The sequence below is a fragment of the Lissotriton vulgaris genome, chromosome 2_1 (assembly GCF_964263255.1).
Source record: "Lissotriton vulgaris chromosome 2_1, aLisVul1.2, whole genome shotgun sequence".
Classification (NCBI taxonomy): Eukaryota; Metazoa; Chordata; class Amphibia; order Caudata; family Salamandridae; genus Lissotriton; species Lissotriton vulgaris.
The window spans coordinates 396,534,232-396,555,184 of NC_141687.1; the positions used below are offsets into that span (position 1 = coordinate 396,534,232).

The following is a 20,953-nucleotide window of genomic DNA, read 5'->3' on the forward strand; positions in this document are numbered from 1 at the left end:
CTGACGTGCGCTGACGTGGTCTGCCGCGCAATGCGTGAGAGGCCCAGGATGTCCTTTTTTTCATTTGCCTATTATGGAACATTGTCTCTAGTGGTACTTTCTCTCTACTCGTTAATTCCTGAGTTTGTTTTACATCTGCCCAATGCTGCTATTGAAATAATCTGTAGCTATGACAGGGTGCAAATTGGAACTGCTGTAAACAGAATTCCTTATCTAATAGTTTCCCATCTTTATATTGATCGTCATGTCTATATGGCTTTGGAGCATGATTTCAGTGTTTATTCTTTGGGAGAATTAATCTCTCGAACATTACCCAAAGACACTGTGTCACTGGAGAGTTGAGAAGCAACCCTAGGAGCTCTGTGCTCTACGCTTTATGCTTATTCTCACTTTGGGAGAGGCCTCATGACCCTGGAATGCTTTTTCTGCGAACCAACCACAATTCCAGTAGTAATGGACCCTTGTTCTTATCTGACCCACTCTTTGTTGCTCCAGTTTCAGGCCCCTAAACAATGCTTTGCCAAGCCACCTCAATCCTTACCAGCAACACTTAAAGTGCAGACCTTTTCTAGTGTGGTGGCAAGCCCTGCCAATGGACATCTTTAGTGAATTGTATCCTTACTTTTTAAGTTCTTGTGACCCTTTCATATTGCTCCGATAATAACCCTCGATGCTGCATCTCCCTGTACAGCTGCGTTACTGAGACCCTTCCAGGTCGAGCAATAGATGTCAAGTCTAACCTAAGAACACCTCCCTGCCACTGCAATACCTGGTAAATACTAGGCCTGGGTGGTAAATTCTGTTCCACTCACTGACTTTGCGGAATTTGGGTAATTTCACGTTCCGCTGAGAATGCTGAATTGCCAATAATTCGGTGATCGATGGCTTCGCGGAATTTTTTTTGTTTGCGCTTTCAAAATGAGTGTTCTCAAGATATTTCCCCCCGAGCACGCAAACAGCATCCGCGAACAGGAAAAAAGCATCTCGAACAGGCAGAACAAGTAATACTGCGTGTTCATAGAACTCTGCTTGCTTGCAGAGATTTTTTACGCAAATTCCGCCCACCCCTAGTAAATACCCATATCTGGAGTTTACAAGCATTTACAATGCAAGGGTCTCGTCTTTGTTAAAGTTAGAGCTATTGGCATTGCTCATGACATTATTTTGTTTTTAAAACATAAATGGCATTGTCATTTACAATGCCAATAGCTTAATCTCTCGCAAATGCGAGACCTATTGCATTTGCACCCACACACACACACACAGAGCCACACACAGAGCCACACGCACCCACCCACACACACAGAGCTACACACACAGAGCCACACACACAGAGCCACAGCCACACTCACACACAGAGCCACACACACACACACACACACACAGAGCCACATACCCACAGAGCCACATACAAACACACACACAGAGCCTAACACACATACACACACACAGCCCAACACACACAGAGCTCAAAACACACACAGAGCCCAACACACACACACAGAGCCCAACACACACACACACACACAGAGCCCAACACACACACACAGAGCCCAACACACACACACACACACACAGAGCCCGACTCACACACAGCCCAACACACACACACACAAAGCCCAACACACACACACCCAAAGCCCAACACACACACACACACACACAGACCAACACACACACAGAGCCACACACACACACAGAGTCACACACACACACAGAGCCACACACAGAGCCACACACACAGAGCCAACACACACACACACACACACAGCCCAACACACGCACACACACAGCCCAACCCACACACACACACACACAGAGCCCAACACACACACACACAGAGCCCAACACACACACACAGAGCCCAACACACACACACACACACAGAGCCCAACACACACACACAGAGCCCAACACACACAGAGACCAACACACCCACAGACCAACACACACACAGCCCAACACACACACACACACAGAGCCCAACACACACAGAGCCCAACACACACACAGAGCCCAACACACACACAGAGCCCAATACACACACAGAGCCCAACACACACAGAGCCACACACACACACACACACACACACACACACACACACACACAGAGCCACACACAAATACACACACACACAGAGCCACACACACACCCACAGAGCCACACACACACAGAGAGCCACACACACACAGAGCCACACACACACACAGAGTGCCACACACACACACAGAGCCAGACACACACACACACAGAGCCACACACACAGAGAGCCACACACACATACACAGAGCCACACACACACACACAGAGCCAAACACAGAGCCACACACACACAGAGCCACACACACACAGAGCCACACACACAGAGCCACACAGAGACACACATAGAGTCCCACACACAGAGAGCCACACACACAGAGCCACACACACTGAGAGCCACACACATAGAGAGCTCTCTGCCCAGTAACACCCCAGGGAACAGAGGCCAGAAAAAATGATCACAAGCAGGGAACAGAGGCAAGAAAAGCAGATCAATAGCAGGGAACAGAGGCAAGAAAAAACGATGACAAGCAGAGAACAGAGGCAAGAAAAAACGAAACAATGACAAGCAGAGAACAGAGGCAAGAAAAAACTATGACAAGCAGAGAACATAGGCAAGAAAAAATGATCACGATGACAAGCAGAGAACAGAGGCAAGAAAAAACGATGACAAGCAGGGAACAGAAGCAAGAAAAAACGATCACAAGCAGGGGACAAGCAGGGAACAGAGGCAAGAAAAAACGATGACAAGCAGAGAACAGAGGCAAGAAAAAACGATGACAAGCAGAGAACTGAGGCAGGAAAAACGATCACAAGCAGGGAACAGAGGCAAGAAAAAACGATGACAAGCAGAGAAAAGAGGCAAGAAAAAACGATGACAAAGCAGAGAACAGAGGCAAGAAAAACGATGACAAAGCCGAGAACAGAGGCAAGAAAAAATGATAACAAGCAGGGAACAGAGGCAAGAAAAAACGATCACAAGCAGGGGACAAGCAGGGAACAGAGGCACGAAAAAACGATGACAAGCAGAGAACAGAGGCAAGAAAAAACAATGACAAGCAGAGAACTGTATAACTTAGAGATTCACAAGCAAGATGACAACCAGCCATTAGCAAAGAAACGTAATGTGACCATTGTAATTCACAGTGGTGTGCTTCTGCATCGTGATAAATACTACAAAATATTAGAGGCAAACACGTACCAATGTAGGGACTCGCCTACTGGACCCAACTACACACACACACACACACGTGCACCGAGGACGCACCTTGGAGATCTGCTCCAGGGTGAACGCGCGTCGCAGTAGCTCGGCCGCTGCAGGTACTCCAGGGGCGGTGGAACGGCGGCGACTCCTCTCCGGTGGCCGTCCCGGTTCCTCCGGCGGCTGCTCAGCCCCAGAGGCGGCTCCGCTGCTCTCCCTCTCGAAGAGCTCCACCATAGTGGGAGCGCGGGACTGCTCTTCAGAGCCTGGGCGGCGTGCTGGCGCTGCTGGTCCTCATGCTGCTCTCGGCCGGGGAAGGGGGGAAGAGGAGCCGGCGGAAGGCGGACGCATGCAGCTGGGGAAGCCAGCTGAGTGGCTCACTGTGGAGAAGTGTGGCTCACTGGTTAGAGGAGGCAGACCTGAAAGCAGAGGTCAGCCCGGGACCAGGGTTCAATTCCCGGCTCGGCGGGGTCTTGATTCTAAAAATGTTGATTGATTCCTAAAATGTCCATGGACTCGACAATTCTCGCTCCGGTGCCTACTCGATTCAGAGGTTCACACTCTGCGACTCTGGGCAATAGCTTGCTTAATCTCCACAAGGCCCCTCGCGGCGGGATGCCTGGCTTTCACCTTGTGGATACCCTGCCGGGGTTATCTCACAGGGGAATACCAGGACGGGTTCCCTAAGCAAGCGCTTAGAAACCGCTCGGTGATTTGCGCTATATAAATTCATTTACATTTACATTTACAAGCCTTCTCTGCTCTCGGCCAGGGCAGGGGGGAGGAAGAGCTGGCGGAAGGCGGGCGCATACAGCTCACAGAGGCACCCGCGCAAATTAAATATTTAACTAAAACATTAAGTCGCGGGGTAGGCAGCGGCGTAAATTAAATAATTAAAGGAGCGGGGTGGTGCCCGAGGAGTGTGGAGAAACAGACAAACAAGCAAAATGGTGGCAGCAGCTGCGGATAAGTCCCGTCCTTTTCAGAAGGGGGGCGTGTTTTTTGTTGAGTGACTGAAGACGTCACGGAGAGAAAGGACAGCAAAAAACACACCCCTCAATCCGAAATGGATGGGGCTTAAAGTTACAGACAATGCTCTTCTCCAATGGCTGGCCGCTGTTTAGGAAGCCAGCCAATGGAGAAGAGCTAGCTTGTTTACCTCCCTACTACAAAACATAAAATCTCAACAGCGAGACTGCGCAAGCGCAGCCTACGCTAGCCGAGACCTAATAAAGGAGGAAGTGCTGCTGCTGCTGCTATTCAGTGTGGGAGCTGCAACTGAAGAGAATCGCAGCAGATTGGCTTGTTTCTATGATAACCCCAATGGCCAGTCAGGGTGGGGGACAGGTGGCCCTGGCCCTTGCATCGCATCTCTGCTACACCATGATAACCACTTGGTGGTGCAGGGAAAGGCAGCAGCAACACAATACAGAGGACACCCAAAGAACGCATATGTTCATTACATACAAAGTAAGTAAATGTTTACAAGAAGCAATGTTACTTGTATAGTACATTTTTGAATGGGTGGGGGGCCCATTTCTCTTAAGTTACCAGATGAACATCTACTAAAAAGTTAAATACATTCCTACCTCCCTCCTTACTTTTTAGGGGCGCAGGATGCATATTAATTGAAATGCTTCAAGGCCGGCCGGCATTACCTGGGTCTGGTAATGCCACAGACCAGCTGGAGAAGATCTGGTTGGTGAGTGAGACAAGTGTTTTTAATCAAAAGCTTAATTGATGTAGCACCATTTTAATTGGCCCACCTCTGTCACTTGCAAATTCTATCCTGTATGGGAGGGGCCTGGCAGTTTCGTAGTGGAGGGTGGGGTTAGCACTATTAGAAGCTAAATATTACACTAGTGCTTTGGAAAGAGTGGGTTCTTGGTGCACAGATGACATCCTACTTCATATGTGCTTGTCTCACCTTTTCCTGCAATTTGCAACACAATGTGACCATTCCCTTGCTTGCATGTTGGTGTAAACATGGCACAGTGACTGCTTATATAAATACTATCCGATAACTGCACATACTTACAGGCACCTGAAAGAAAAGCTCTCTCTTCAGTTCTGCACTGGCATTAGGAGAAATCCATGCTGTGACCTCTTTTTATCCCCTGAAGTATATGCATAAAATCTTTCTGTTTTCACATCCATTTACAAGTTCGGCCAAGGTATAGATTGTCTCCTTACATTTGCTTTATGTCAAAGGGCTGTATTATGGGATGTGCGCTACTTTAAACATCTTCACCGGATTAAAAATGGTCAGCAAAAAGGAAATATAGTCACAATTTCACTGCCGTAGTTTGTAAGGACCAATATGTTACTGTTCGACCGTGTCAGGCCTCTTAGGAACCCTGTGAAAAGGATATGGACAGGAGGGGTGGCGAATGTGTACAATTGGAAAGGCTGAAGAGGATGGTGGGAAAGATTAGGATATTAAATTTAAGGCATAGACAATTTCCAAGTGGCCCACTGTCATGAGTAGACAGTTGGAAGTGGGGTTTTTGTGGCCATAGTTAAATTGACAAAAATGAAACAACAAGTGCCAGAATTAAATATGCTGTTTGCTATAAATTCAGGACTGGGTGAATGTATAACAAGGGACATGGGACCACTTGGCATTTCTGCACACATTGATTTATAATAATTTCTGATTTCAAAATCCAACAGCACCTACCATCCAACATCCTTGGGCTTTTTGAAAATCTCTCCTGGCAAGGTCAGAAAGTTACTATTCATCCTGCTGGCTTTACTGTAGTCCGAATGAGGTGTCATTCTGAAAGAAATTGAAAACCTGGTTTTCGGTTTGCCTTAGGGGGCTGCAGCAGAGTTTCAGACGTTGGCTGAAGGGTCAAGCGATGATGAGATGACTTCGGTTAGAGATTAACTTCTAACACAACATTACTACATTAACTCAACTGTTATGTCTCAAAAGCTGTGAGCCGGAGGATGTGAAATAAGGGTGTAGGCTGGGAATATCGAATCTCTAATATCGACAGGATGGAATATCATTACAACAATATCGAAGGACAAAATGCTGAAAGGTAGGCTTCTATATATGTTCTATACCTAACTTAACATGCATATACCTTGGTGATACATATATCTTGTAGCTATGTAGATGTGGAGTTAATAATAGAAAATCCTTACCTACCTCTGTGCACTTACCTTTTGATAGTTAGTCACTCGATATTGTAACAATATTCTGTTTTATCGATTTTCGGGATTCGATATTCCCAGCCATAATCTGAAATAAACAACTTACAAACAGATCTGCCAGAGCAGGCCTGGCAATCAAAAGCATCGAAATAATGTGTTATAACATCCAACATTGCAAGGAGTGCACAAACCGAACCTTCTTTAGAAGGGTCGGAGGAAGGAGAAACTATCCTCATAGTAAATCTTTGGAGAATTGGGTCAAATGCATGCTACAGCACAGTTTCTCCAGGGAGGGGAGCTAAAGAGGGGTTTCTAAATCTGGTGCAGGTTGCCTGAAGTTACCGATCCTATCTATGCAGTCTTTACACATCATTGATCTTACATCATGTTGAATATAATATTATGATGTCAGAGTCCACAGTTGCCTACATACAATGTATGCATACAGTGCCAGAACCCACATTGTACCCCAATAGGCAAGCACTCATGACATTCGAATACTCACCTTGTGTCCATCAATAAAGTACTATTTCCATTCTAGAATCCCCAGGGTACAGAGCAAAGGACCCATACCAGTAATGCACCTTGCTCCCAGAGTGCATTGCTCCACTGCCATGCCAGTGTCCTCCATGCCCCCAGTATGTACCATATCAGTGTCATTGTAGTAAACTGCCCTCATTGTTAAAGAACAAGAAAACTACTGCCACTCCAGCACGTAGAGCACCATTGCACTGTCAGTGCACTGCCCCGTGCATTGCCACTCCAAACCATTGGCTGAAGCACGTCAACTATTATTGTTGCCCTAGATGCTCAACTGAATAATGCATCCACTGCTGCCTTGTTTTAACCATGTGGTCACAAGTATTAATCCCAAGGGGCCTTTCAGTATTTCTTTTTCCTGAGATTGATAACATGCATTCCATTGAGTGACTAACTCAGCAGCGGTGCCTGCATGAGTGCAAAGGAGCGTCACTCAACCACTAAAAGTGAGGGGAAACTTGAAGAATAAAATGATAATAAAACAAATGTATTACCGTTTTATTTTCCATTCTGACAAGAAGGCGAGTCTGAGCGGGTGGGGCCGGCAGCAGGGAGGAACAGTTGGCCCAGTACACTTTAGTGTAAAGTGCGCATGTCACTTTGGCTGGCTGTCTTGCGACGGTCAGACTGACATGCGCAATTTAAACACTCCAACCCAAGCTGTTTTGGAAAGCTGGGTGGAGAGACTGCACAGGCCTCCAGGGCCTGAAGGAGTGTTGGACCGGGCGATCTAGCCAATGCGGACACTGCTGTCATGCTGCCTGAGCAGCATGAGAGCAGTCCCAGGATTGGTAGGAGGCATTTGGATGAGGCTTTTGAAGCTTGTTGCCTGTGCTGGAGGAGACACTGAGTGTCGAGACGGGTAAGTCAATCTTTAATTCTGTAATTTAATTTTAACTAACTCTCTAACAGGCACTGTGAGAAACTCACAGTGCCTTCAGCCTCAACTCCTGAGCTCTCAATCATGGCCCGTTCTAAACACTGTTTAAAACCGACCATGATTGAGAGCTTTGGCACTGAGTCTAAGGGCACTGCTATTTTGTTACCACTGCTGTCAGTGGGTTAAATATTTGCCCCATCAGTTTTGTTTGCCGCTGGCCGCCACTGGAGTAACACACATCTCCTATCAACACCAGTAGACCACTTTCCTTGGTGAACAAGTGCTTTACAATATAATTTGCCTATGTTATTGCTAATCCAATACATTTCCTGCAGCATGTAATGCACTGACACCCTGGTGTCTATGCCACAGAATTTAGAACACTATTGTTGTTCAAGCGGATTTTGCTAGTATGTAAATCACTGTGACTCTCCCATATTACGGCCTAAGCATGTAAAGCACCTTTGCTATTCTTGTACTGTATCACAGCATCTATAGTCCCTTTGCTACTTTAGAACATTGCCCCTTGTTGCAAGAATTCTTCTCAGACACAGAACTGTGCACAGAGACCCAGGACTTCAGTGAATTGTGGTGGACCAAAAAACTCACCTCAGCACCTAGACCCCTTACCGACTAGCATCAGTGTCACATTAGCTCTTCGACCTATAGCAAAGGTACCAATGATTAGACAACCCAGAACATGCGACTTAGGTTACTCTCAGGAATAGTGAGAATCAAGAACACTCTTTCGTTATATTCTCATACCAGTCAATCAATCAATCAAGAAATTTGTATAGCGCGCTACTCACCCGGAGGGTCTCAAGGAGCTTGGGGGGGGGGGGGGGGATCTGCTACTGCTCGAACAGCCAGGTCTTGAGTTGCTTCCTGAAGGAGAGGTGGTCGTGGGTAAGACGGAGGTGGATGGGGAGTGAATTCCAGGTCTTGGTTGCCAGGTAGGAGAAGGATCTTCCTCCCATGGTGGCTCTTCGGATGCGTGGAACGGCGGCGAGGGCGTGGTTGGTCGATCGTAGTTGGCGGGTGGGAGTGTAGAAGATCAGGTGGTCATTGAGGTACCTGGGGCCTAGGTCGTGGAGGGCTTTGTGTGCATGGGTGAGGAGGCGGAACGTGATTCTTTTGCTGACGGGGAGCCAGTGCAGGTCCTTCAGGTGTCCGGAGATGTGGCTGTGGCGTGGGATGTCCAGGATGAGTTGTGCGGAGGCGTTGTAGATGCGTTGGAGTCTTTTCTGCAGTTTGGCTGTGGTTCCGGTGTAGAGGGTGTTTCCGTAGTCTAGTCGGCTGGTGACAAGTGCCTGGGTGACCGTCTTCCTGGTTTCGGTGGGGATCCATCGGAAGATCTTTCAGAGCATGCGTAGGATGTTGAAGCATGAAGACGAGACAGTGTTGACTTGTCTGGTCATCGACAGGGAGAAGTCCAGGATGAAGCCCAGGTTGCGTGCGTGATCCATCGGCCCAGGCAGACGGTGATGATCCAAGGATGAGGACTTCCGTTTTGTCAGAGTTCAGTTTCAAGCGGCTGTTCTTCATCCATTCGGCTACTTCTTTCATCCCTTCGTGTAGGTTGGATCTGGCGGTGGCGGGGTCGTTGGTGAAGGAGAGGATCAGCTGGGTGTCGTCGGCGTAGGAGATGATGTTGAGGCTGTGTTGGCGTGCGATGGCTGCGAGGGGGCTCATGTACACGTTGAAGAGGGTGGGGCTGAGTGATGATACTTGTGGCATGCCGCAGATGACTTCGGAGGCCTCAGATCTGAACGGAGGAGGCGGACTCTCTGGGTTCTTCTGGCGAGGAATGAGATGATCCACTCCAGTGCCTTCCCTTGGATACCGGCGTTGCTGAGGCGTTGTACTAGGGTGCGGTGGCAAACAGTATTGAACACTGCGGAGAGGTCCAGGAGGATGAGGGCCGCTGTTTCCCCGTTGTTGAGCAGGGTTCGGATGTCATCAGTGGCTGCGATGAGGGCGGTCTCGGTGCTGTGATTGGCTCGGAAGCCAGACTGTGAGTGGTCGAGGGATCCGTTCGTCTCGAGGAAGGCAGCCAGCTGTCTGTTGACGGTCTTCTCGATGACTTTGGCAGGAAGCGGGAGGAGCGAGATGGGGCGGTAGTTCTTGAGGTCGGTGGGGTCTGCTGATGGTTTCTTCAGGAGGGCGCTGAGTTCGGCGTGCTTCCAGCTCTCCGCGAAGGTGGCGGTGTCGAAGGAGCAGTTGATTATGTCCCGGAGTTGGGGCGCGATGACGGAGTTGGCTTTGTTGAAGACGTGGTGGGGGCATGGGTCCGTTGGTGAGCCGGAGTTGATGGTGTTCATCGTCCGGATGGTGTCTTCGGTGTTGACTTGGATCCAGTCATGGAGGGAGGTGGTGGGGGGTGTTGGTTCTGTGGTTGGGTGCGTGGACTGTTCGCCGAAGATGTTGTGTATGTCTGCGATCTTGCTGTGGAAGAACGTGGCGAGTGAGTCGCAGAGGTCCAGTGAGGGAGTGATGTCGTTGTTACCGGCGCTGGGGTTGGAGAGCTCTTTGACGATGTTGAAGAGCTCCTTGCTGTTGTGTGCGTTGTTGTCTAATCGTTCCTTGAAAGCTGTCTTCTTGGTGGTGTGGATCAGCTGGTGGTGTTTGCGGGTGGCGTGCTTGCAGGCGGGCATGTTGTCTGTGGTCGGGTTCTTTCGCCAGGCTTTCTCGAGGGTGCGGCAGTTATTCTTGGAGTTCTTGAGGTCGTCATTGAACCACGGGGCTTTCTTGCTTCCGGGCCTAATGGGATGGGTTTTCAGGGGTGCGAGGTCGTCAGCGCAGTTGGTGATCCACTGTGCCAGGTTGTGGGCTGCTTGGTTGGGGTCCGTTGATCTGGCGGGAGGGTTCTGGTTCAGTGATGCGGTGAGCTGGTCGGTCGTAATCTTGTTCCACTTCCTGCGGGGAACTTGTTGCGGGAGGTGGTAAGTTGTGGTCTTTCTGAAGCTGAAGTGGACGCAGCTGTGGTCTGTCCAGTGGAGTCCGGTGGCGTGGCTGAAGGAGATGTGTTTGCTGGAGGAGAAGATCGGGTCCGGCGTAGTGGGTGGGGGTGTTCACCAGTTGCTTGAGTCCGAGGTTAGCAAGGTTGTCCAGTAGGGTGGTGGTGTTGTTGTCGTTGTTGTTCTCCAGGTGGAAGTTGAGGTCTCCTAGGAGGATGTAGTCGGCGGAGGGAAGTGCGTGTGGGCTGATGAGGTCTGCGATGTCTTCGCTGAATTGAGTGCAGGGTCCTGGGGGTCTGTATATGAGGGTGCCTCTGAGTGTGGTCTTGGGGTCGGTGTGAATCTGGAAGTGAAGATGTTCGGCGGCTGTGAGGGTGTCGTCGGAGTTGGTCGTGATGCGGATGGTGTTCTTGTGGACGATGGCGATGCCTCCTCCTGTAGGGTTGGCGCGGTCCCTCCGGGTGATCTTGTATCCGTCCGGGATGGGGATGGCGATGTCGGGCGCTGAGGAGGCGTTCATCCAGGTTTCCGTGAGGAAGGCGACGTCTGGGGTTGTGGTGGCGAGCAGGTTCCATAGTTCCACGGCGTGTCTGTGGACGGAGCGGGTGTTGAGCAGGATGCACTTCAGGTGAATGCTGTTGGTGTTTGGCTTGGCGGGTGCGGGTGGGTTGCAGGTCCAGATGCAAGCGAACTTGCAGGATAGGCAGGTGAAGGGTCCGTGGGTGCGTCCTGGGCTGGCTCAGTGGCAGCCGGGGAGGCGTCTGGTGTTGAGTGCGCTGAGGGTGGTGGCGTAGTACGTCCGGTGGGTGGGGGCATCTGCGGGGGCCAGGGGGTCTGGCGCTGGGCGCGGTCCAGGTGCGGACGGGCGCAGACGGGCTTACCTTTGGCGCGCCTTTGGCGCACCATTGGCGCACCCGCTGTGCGTGAACGATGCGCGCATGCGCTGACTCTGCCATAAATGGAGAGTGGAGGGGGCGGAGTGAGGGAGGAGCAGCTGGGAGGTGGGAGCGGGGTGGCGAATGGAAGAGGCTCGGGGAAACCAGCAGGAGTGGGGGCGGGCCGCGGGGGTGCAGCGGCAGGGAGCGGGGTGGGCAGCGGGGCCAGAAGCTGGGGCTAGGGCAGACGGCGGCAACAGGGGGCAGAGCACAAAATGGTGCAGATCAACCCACTACAATGGGGCAAAACGGCAACAAGATACAGTACAGCGATACAAATGGGGCAAGACGGCAACAGGGGGCAGAGCTAAACGATACCAATGGGGCTAAACAAAACAAAACGAGCAAAACGGCACAACAATACAATGCAGCAGTTCAAGAAGGGTCAAAACGGCAACAGGGGGCAGAGCAGAACGATACCAGTGGAGCTAGACAATACAAAACGAGCAAAAACGGCACAACAATACAATGTCCACAACATGAGTAAAAAAGAGACACAGTAAAGTTTAAAATTTTATTTTAACGACGTGCTCTAAGATGCAGTATTTTTCCGAGCATAAGCAGACATATGATTAAAAATAATACTATCAGCATTGTTACAGTTCCATAAAACACAAAAGGAGAAATCATATTATAATGATGGTGGGATCAGGTTATATAGCACCTTGTATGCCACCCTCCCTAGCTAGGAACTATGTTTTATAAAATATAGAAGGTCTCTTAGGCTTGAATAGGGCACCCCATACCTCCAAGATCAGCAGAAGTAAATCACATCAGGATCTGCAAAAGCTCTCTGTCTCTCTGGAAACGGGCTTTCTTCAGAGTTTCTAAAACATGCATGCAGTGTGATATTAAGGACGCCAGATTTTTAGCTCGCTGCAGCTGCGTGCATGTTATGTCTAGTGCATGAGTCGATCAGCCCAAACAACACCGAACATTGTTTTGATAACCTTGGAGGCTTCAGCACCCACTGTGCAGACCAAGGTCGAGCTGTAAGTTTAGGAACGTTGAAAGCAAGCCATTCTCATGTGAAGCAATTCAAGCAGCCTAACTTACAACAACAGTTACATATAGTGTTGTGTGCAAAAGCGGCAAAAAGGTAAAATGACGTTTAAACTTTTAATAAGCCTATGCTAACATAGCAATGTATGTTTTTTTATTTTTAATTTTTTAATTTTTATAGAGCGCGATAGTCACCCGGAGGTATCCCAGCGCTGAGGAACCCTAATTCACCAAATCTGAGGAGCGGGAGCTGAGGTCGGAAGAGAGGAAGGATGAAGGATCAAAACAGGGGGGGGGGTGCACAGGTTAGGGAAAGAGATGTGTTTTTAGCAGCTTCCTGAAGCGCAGGTATTGTGGTTCAAGTCGTAAGTCACGAGGGAGTGAATTCCAAAGGCGGGCGGCTTGTACCGAGAAGCGTCTTCCTCCTGATCGGGTTTTCCTGAATCGTGGGGTATTGATAAGGTTTTCTGCATTGGAACGGAGGGATCTGGAAGTTATGTATGGGGTGACAAAATTGCTGAGGATTGGGGGGCCTTGGTTATGCAAAGTTTTGTGGACGAGACACAAGGCCTTAAATTTGACTCTCTCCCTTATGGGGAGCCAATGGAGGAGTTTGAGAGCGGGTTTAGCAGATGATCTGGCCGGGGTGTTTGTGATGATCCGGGCGGCAGTGTTCTGAATTCTCTGCAGTTTCGTGAGGGTCGCTTCGGGAGCGCCCAGATAAATCACGTTACTATAATCTAGCCTCGATATTATGAGACCTTGGATTAGTAGTTTTTGGGATTTAGGGGGGAGAAGGGGCAGGACTTTCCTCAGAGATTTTAAGAGACCAAAGCAGGTCCCTGCCACCTTCTTTGCTTGCGAAATGAATGAGAGATCGGAGTCGCTCCACACACCCAGACTTTTCACCTCTGTTTTTGGGTCAGGGGGAGGACCCAGACAAGTAAGGCCCTGCCTTCACTACACCCTCTTCCCCCCCCAAGTAAAGCTTAATTAGGATTTATGTGCAGTACATTTCTCTCCATCAGGTAAAGCACTGTTGTCGCCTGTTAGGAGCCCAAGACCGTAGTATTCCTTTCTGCCGGTCTGAGAGTAGTTTAGGGTAGAAATATGCTGTTACGCGCTGCTGACACTACAAATCCCAGAGTGCTATAGTGGGATGCACGTAATTCGAAAGACATTGGAGGTTGTGGGCCAATCATAGACAAAGAAGGGAGGTTCTTAAACCTCCCTCTCCAAGATGGCGTCGCTTGGTTTTCCTCGCTACGATCCGGAGACGTGTTTGGTGTTTGGACCGTGGACCTGTCCTGTTCCCACAGTCGTGTATCTGGAGATTGTTTCCCTGTCTCCTGCCAGCAACCCTCGCTGTTTCCTTGTGGCTCTGTAGCTATCCGCCCGCTTGGGTAAGAGTGCCCGGACCACGCCACTCCTCCCAGCTTTCCCGCTCCCCTCCCCCCGTCACCTCCGTGACTCGGAAACCGGAGTTTCGTAGAGCGCTTGAAGGCGCTGTCGCGAAACAAGCTGTATACTGGAATCGGCAGCTTAGGAACAGCTGCTGCTTATTGCTGCCGGATATTGTTTCCTTCCTGCAAAACGCGAAGAAGCGTTTCTTTTCTACAAACTTTGGTCCTTTTCTTTTTTTGCAAAAAAGACGCAAGGTAGCGTTTATCTTCTGCCTAGCATTGAGATTGAACTTTATGTGCATGGACGAACGCGAGGAAGTGTTTTAGTACATTATCATTCTTGATTTCATTGGAACATTATTTTTTGGAAAAATACGGAGAAACAAAGAGACGGACATCTTTGGAACTCTGAAGCCTTTACCTGTTATACTTTGAAGAGAGATCTACAGACTGTGATTTGTTCTATATCCTTTTTTTGGTTACATGAGTGCTTCTTAGGTGCTCAGGGAAACACATATTCGTTTGTTTGCCACACAGGTCAGGTAAGAGTGTGACAGCATATTTCTCCTATGGGTACATGTAGCTAGTCACATATTATTTAAATTCACATGTTAATGTATCCTTTCTTGTTGTCTTTTCTATCCTCTGCAGGGATCTGTGACTTATTGCCGTTTGGGTCTTTGCCCCGCCATCCCTTTTCTTTGACCTTGGTGTTGGTCTCTCTCTTTTCCTGGGATAGTACCGTCCCCTTGTGTGTTTTATACTGCGGCGGAGGGTCTGTCCTAGGGGAGGAGATTGATACTGTCTATACTTCTGAGGAGTCTGGTTTCTGCCTGGATACTGATCTACGCCCGACAGAAAACCAAACCCACGTTGCATATCTCCTCCCGAGTGTATACAGTCATGGACGTCCCTGACTTAATGGAGGATTCTAATGAAAGTACCCTCAGAGACTTAGCTACTAAAGTAGTGAACTTACAGACAGAATTGAAATTATTACGCAATGAGAACCAGAGATTAATGTCAGAAAACACAATGTTACGAACAGAGAGCAAGCCCATAGAGCCTCAACCTAGATTTAAAAGAAGCTTTATACAACCTGCACATTTTCAGTTACCCACTACATCCGACTCTGACCAGAGTTCCTCTCAGGCTGCTTCTAACCCTGTCCAAGTCACGGTATTGACCACCCCTCAAACCCCTCTTGCCATGCCAGAACGATTCAATGGCGATAGTCAAAAATATTGCGTTTTTATGAACCAATGTCATTTGAACTTCTTGTGTAAAGCTACCTCCGTTCCTGATGATGCGGCTAAAATCGCCTTCATTATTTCCTATTTAAGCGGTAACGCTGCCTCTTGGGCCGTTACACTTGTAGAAAATGATGACCCTGTTCTGTATAATTTAAATCTATTTAAAGACAGAATGCGAAGTTTGTTCGCTAGGCATACTTATATGCAGGCCAGTGACAACGAGCTGTTGAACCTAAAACAGGGATCCAAGGATTTGTTATCATACATTACGACTTTTAATCGGCTAGTAACAGAAACCCACTGGCCTGAAGAGAAACGCACTTCTCTATTTTATAGAGAACTCAAAGATGAGTTAAAAGATATCTTATCCCAGATAGTGGATCCCCCTGAAGAATGTTCAGCGCACATAGATCTTGTGGTAAAACTGGATAATCGACTTACGGAACGTAAGGGTGATAAGACTAATCGAGATTATCCGAAAATATTGCTACACAGACCAGAAAAAAAGGATACCATTGAACCCATGCAGATCGGGGGTATTCGGGGTCCACTCACTCCTGAAAAAAAAGAAAAACGCAGGAAATTAGGTCTGAGTTTATACTGTGGTAAGGCAGGGCATTTTGCGAGAGAATGTCCAATAAAACCGAAAAGCCCTGTCAAGGTTGCACAGAGCAAAGTCCCTAAAACTGTGCCTTTGGGAAACTGAGTGACTTGGGGAGTACTGAGGTCGCTCTTCCAAGTCCCTGTGTATCTCAGACCTCTCATTGCTTGGCAAACACATGGACCCCCATCCCCAAACCTTTTACCATTAACGTGGTATTTATTTTGCCTTCTCAATGTAGACACACCATGGCTATCCTTCTAGATTCAGAAGCGACTGGTAACTTCCTGGATATAACCCTAGCTAAGTCCTTAGGATTGGAGTTTGTTAAAAATGGAAATCCAGAGAAAGTCAGAGCGGTTGATGGCACTGAATTATCGTCAGGAATGTTGTTGTACCAGACTCCTGAAATCATCGTTCTATGTGACAATGGACACAGTGAGAGTGTGTCTTTTGATCTCATTGATGCACCTTCTTTTGGAGCAATCTTAGGGGTGCCATGGTTGCAGACGCACAACCCGCAAATAGATGGGACTGGTAGAACAGTCACTCTCCGTTCTGCCCACTGTTTAAACCATTGTTATCAGGACATCACTCATTGGCATACGCCTGTCTATTGTGCCACGACTACCATTGATGGCGCTTCCCTACCTCGTGAATACCATCAATATGCTGATGTATTCCATGAAGAAAAAGCAATTGCTTTACCACCCCACAGAACCTACGATTGTAGGATTGATTTAGTGCCTGGTGCGGATTTACCTGTAAGTCGTATATACGCACTTACGGAGACAGAAACCAAGTATCTCTATGACTATCTGCAAGACATGTTGAAAAAAGGGTTCATCAGTCACTCCACCTCACCAGTCTCTTCCCCCATCTTTTTTATTCCTAAAAGGGAAGGTGGACTAAGAGCGCGTCTGGACTACCGCTCATTAAATAAAGTGACAGTAAAAAACAAATACCCTCTCCCCCTTATCTCTACCCTACTAGATCAGGTGCGAAAGGCTACCATCTTTACCAAGCTCGATCTACGCGGAGCCTACCACCTGATTCGCATTAGAAAGGGGGATGAGTGGAAAACTGCCTTCCGGACCAAGTTCGGATTATATGAATACAACGTCATGCACCTTGGCTTGTGCAATGCTCCCGCAGCATTTCAGTTTTTCATCAACGAGATATTGCGGGAGTACTTGGACATCTTCGTCATAGTCTATATTGACGATATACTTATCTATTCTTCTAATGAGGCAGACCATGTGTCGCATGTGCAAACAATCGAGTAAATTGCAAGAACATCATTTGTTCGCTAAACTGGACAAATGCATATTCCACACCAAAAGCGTGGCTTTTCTGGGTTTTATCATTTCTCCCTCGGGTATACATATGGATCCTGCCAAAGTTTCTGCTCTAGTTGAGTGGTCTAGTCCAACTTCAGTAAAAGAAATTCAATCCTTCATGGGATTTGCTAATTTCTACCGAAGATTTGTTTCTCATTTTTCTGACCTTGTCTCACCAATAACCAGATTGCTAAAAAAGGGGGTTGAATTCCAGTGGGATAATGAGGCGGAGAAAGCGTTTCAGGCCTTAAAGGCTAGTTTTACTTCTGCCCCTGTTATCAAGCATGCTGACAAAACACAACCCTACTTTCTCGAAGTGGATGCATCTCCGTATGCAGAAGGGGGTGTTTTATCCCAACGCGATAGTTCCAATGGTACACTCCATCCTGTCGCCTACTTCTCCAAGACCTTGACCCAATCGAAACAGAACTATACAATAGGAGAAAGGGAACTCCTTGCAATTAAAAGAGCCTTTCAAGAATGGCGCCATTATTTATTGGGTTCACCTCACGTGATCACTGCATATTCAGACCACCAAAACCTGCAATATTTCCGTACGGCTAAAGCCCTGACACCTAGACAATTGAGGTGGGTCTCTTTTTTTAGCGAATATGATTTCCAGATACATTTACGTCCTGGAATACGACAAGGCAAAGCAGATGCTTTATCCAGACTAGGAAAAGAGAACAAATGTACAGCGGAGAAACCTTTGCCTATCATCCCAGAGCATAGGCTCATTGCGGTAGGAGATAGAACAGTGGACTCACATACCTTTCTTGCACATCTTGAAAACGCTTACACTCACCTAGATCAGGAGAAATGGATAGAAGATACCAGCAATGTCATACGGGATAAGCTATGGTTTCATGGTCATAAACTCTTTCTGCCCACCAAAGAAACACAACAACTGATACTGCACTGGTGTCATAACTTGCCCTTGGTGGGACATCCCGGAGAAACCACAACGCGACAAATGTGTCAAAGGTGGTTTTGGTGGCCCAAAATGGTTCTGGATGTTAGCGACTACGTCAATCCTGTCCCACTTGCGCTGGATAAAAGTCATCACACTCCGCACCCGTTGGGTTGTTACAAACTCTTCCTGTTCCTAATAGTCCCTGTACGTCCATTAGCATGGATTTCATTACTGATTTACCTGTAACTCGTGGTTATACTGCTATCCTGGTGGTGGTAGATCTACTATCCAAATGGCCCATTTTGCACCCCTTAAAAAATCACCTACTGCTTTGGAACTTACTGAAGTCTTTATACATGACATTGTGAGACTGCATGGTCTACCTTCTATAATCATCTCTGACAGAGGACCCCAATTCATTTCTAGATTTTGGCAAGAATTGCGTAAAGCCCTACACATTGATCACAGACTGTCCTCCGCATATCATCCTCAGACGGATGGACAAACTGAAAGAACAAATCAAACATTGGAACAATACCTACGATGTTTGATTACTACTTCTTGTCATGATTGGGTACAGGCTTTACCCCTTGCAGAATTCGCATACAACAACTACACTCACTCCGCTTCCAAAATTTCCCCATTCTTTTTCACCACCGGTTATCACCCTACGTTTTTACCTCTAGAACACCTACCCTCTGACACCCTAGTTCCTGCAGTTAGAGAGCAACACGATAATCTGTTACACATCTGAAACCTAGCTAGAGACGAATTAACACAGGCCAAAGCTGCAATGAAGACACAAGCTGATAAACATAGATGTCCCGCTCCAGACTATAAAGTAGGGGATAAAGTGTGGCTTTCGTCCAAAAACTTAAGACTAGAGGGTCCCCGCAAGCTTCAACCAAGATTCCTAGGGCCTTTTGAAATACAGAAAGTTCTTTCCCCTGTAGCACTCAAATTGAGTCTTCCCCCCGAGTTGCCGGTACATCTTGTCTTTCATACCTTCTTACTAAAACCCTATTTGGTACCAGCACACCCTGAACCCCCTCCACCACCTGTCACTGTTGAAGGAGAACAAGAGTATGAAGTCAAAAGAATCTTAGATTCTAGACGTCTTAGAGGTAAACTGCAATATTTGATTGATTGGGTGGGTTACCCTCCTGAAGATAGAACATGGGAACCCGCAGAAAACATACATGCCCCTAGATTAGTACGAAGGTTCCATGCATTGAACCCCTCCAAACCCAGACCCGTTAGGAGACCATTAGGGGAGGGTACTGTTAGGAGCCCAAGACCGTAGTATCCCTTTCTGCCGGTCTGAGAGTAGTTTAGGGTAGAAATATGCTGTTACGCGCTGCTGACACTACAAATCCCAAAGTGCTATAGTGGGATGCACGTAATTCGAAAGACATTGGAGGTTGTAGGCCAATCGCAGACAAAGAAGGGAGGTTCTTAAACCTCCCTCTCCAACTCTCCAAGATGGCGGCACTTGGTTTTCCTCGCTACGATCCGGAGACGTGTTTGGTGTTTGGACCGTGGACCTGTCCTGTTCCCACAGTCGTGTATCTGGAGATTGTTTCCCTGTCTCCTGCCAGCAACCCTCGCTGTTTCCTTGTGGCTCCGTAGCTATCCGCCCGCTTGGGTAAGACTGCCCGGACCGTGCCACTCCTCCCAGCTTTCCCGCTCCCCTTCCCCCATCACCTCTGTGACTCGGAAACCGGAGTTTCGTAGAGCGCTTGCAGGCGCTGTCGCGAAACAAGCTGTATACTGGAATCGGCAGCTTAGGAACAGCTGCTGCTTATTGCTGCCGGATACTGTTTCCTTCCTGCAAAACGCGAAGAAGCGTTTCTTTTCTACAAACTTTGGTCCTTTTCTTTTTTTGCAAAAAAGACACAAGGTAGCGTTTATCTTCTGCCTAACATTGAGATTGAACTTTATGTGCATGGACGAACGTGAGGAAGCGTTTTAGTACATTATCATTCTTGATTTCATTGGAACATTATTTTTTGGAAAAATACGGAGAAACAAAGAGACGGACATCTTTGGAACTCTGAAGCCTTTACCTGTTATACTTTGAAGAGAGATCTACAGACTGTGATTTGTTCTATATCCTTTTTTTGGTTACATGAGTGCTTCTTAGGTGCTCAGGGAAACACATATTCGTTTGTTTGCCACACAGGTCAGGTAAGAGTGTGACAGCATATTTCTCCTATGGGTACATGTAGCTAGTCACATATTATTTAAATTCACATGTTAATGAATCCTTTCTTGTTGTCTTTTCTATCCTCTGCAGGGATCTGTGACTTATTGCCGTTTGGGTCTTTGCCCCGCCATCCCTTTTCTTTGACCTTGGTTTTGGTCTCTCTCTTTTCCTGGGATAGTACCGTCCCCTCGTGTGTTTTATACCACGGCGGAGGGTCTGTCCTAGGGGAGGAGATTGATACTGTCTACACTTCTGAGGAGTCTGGTATCTGCCTGGATACTGATCTACGCCCGACATCGTCACAGAGCTTTGGGTGGAGTATATGAAGCATTTTTGCAATTGCAATTCAATGCTCAGGCATATAAGGCACTACTGGCATACCAGGGCATTGCCCCTACCATGTACAGCCCTATTGGGATTCTCGTACATGCCACCTGCACGTAAAGTTCCATTAGGACACTATTACTACATTTCTCCAGCATGTAGAGCACCATTGCAATAACAGTGCATTGCCTACAG

At 47.8% G+C, this 20,953-nt stretch overlaps 1 protein-coding gene across 1 annotated transcript in view; it reads left to right on the forward strand.

The window, feature by feature from the left end:
- Positions 1 to 20,953, forward strand: part of CDK15 (cyclin dependent kinase 15) — a 456,073-nt gene that overhangs the window by 195,801 nt on the left and 239,319 nt on the right. The window contains exon 9 of the mRNA XM_086958557.1: positions 4,851 to 4,944. Coding sequence (XP_086814683.1) covers positions 4,851 to 4,944 — 94 coding nt within the window. The remainder of the gene's footprint in view (positions 1 to 4,850; positions 4,945 to 20,953) is intronic.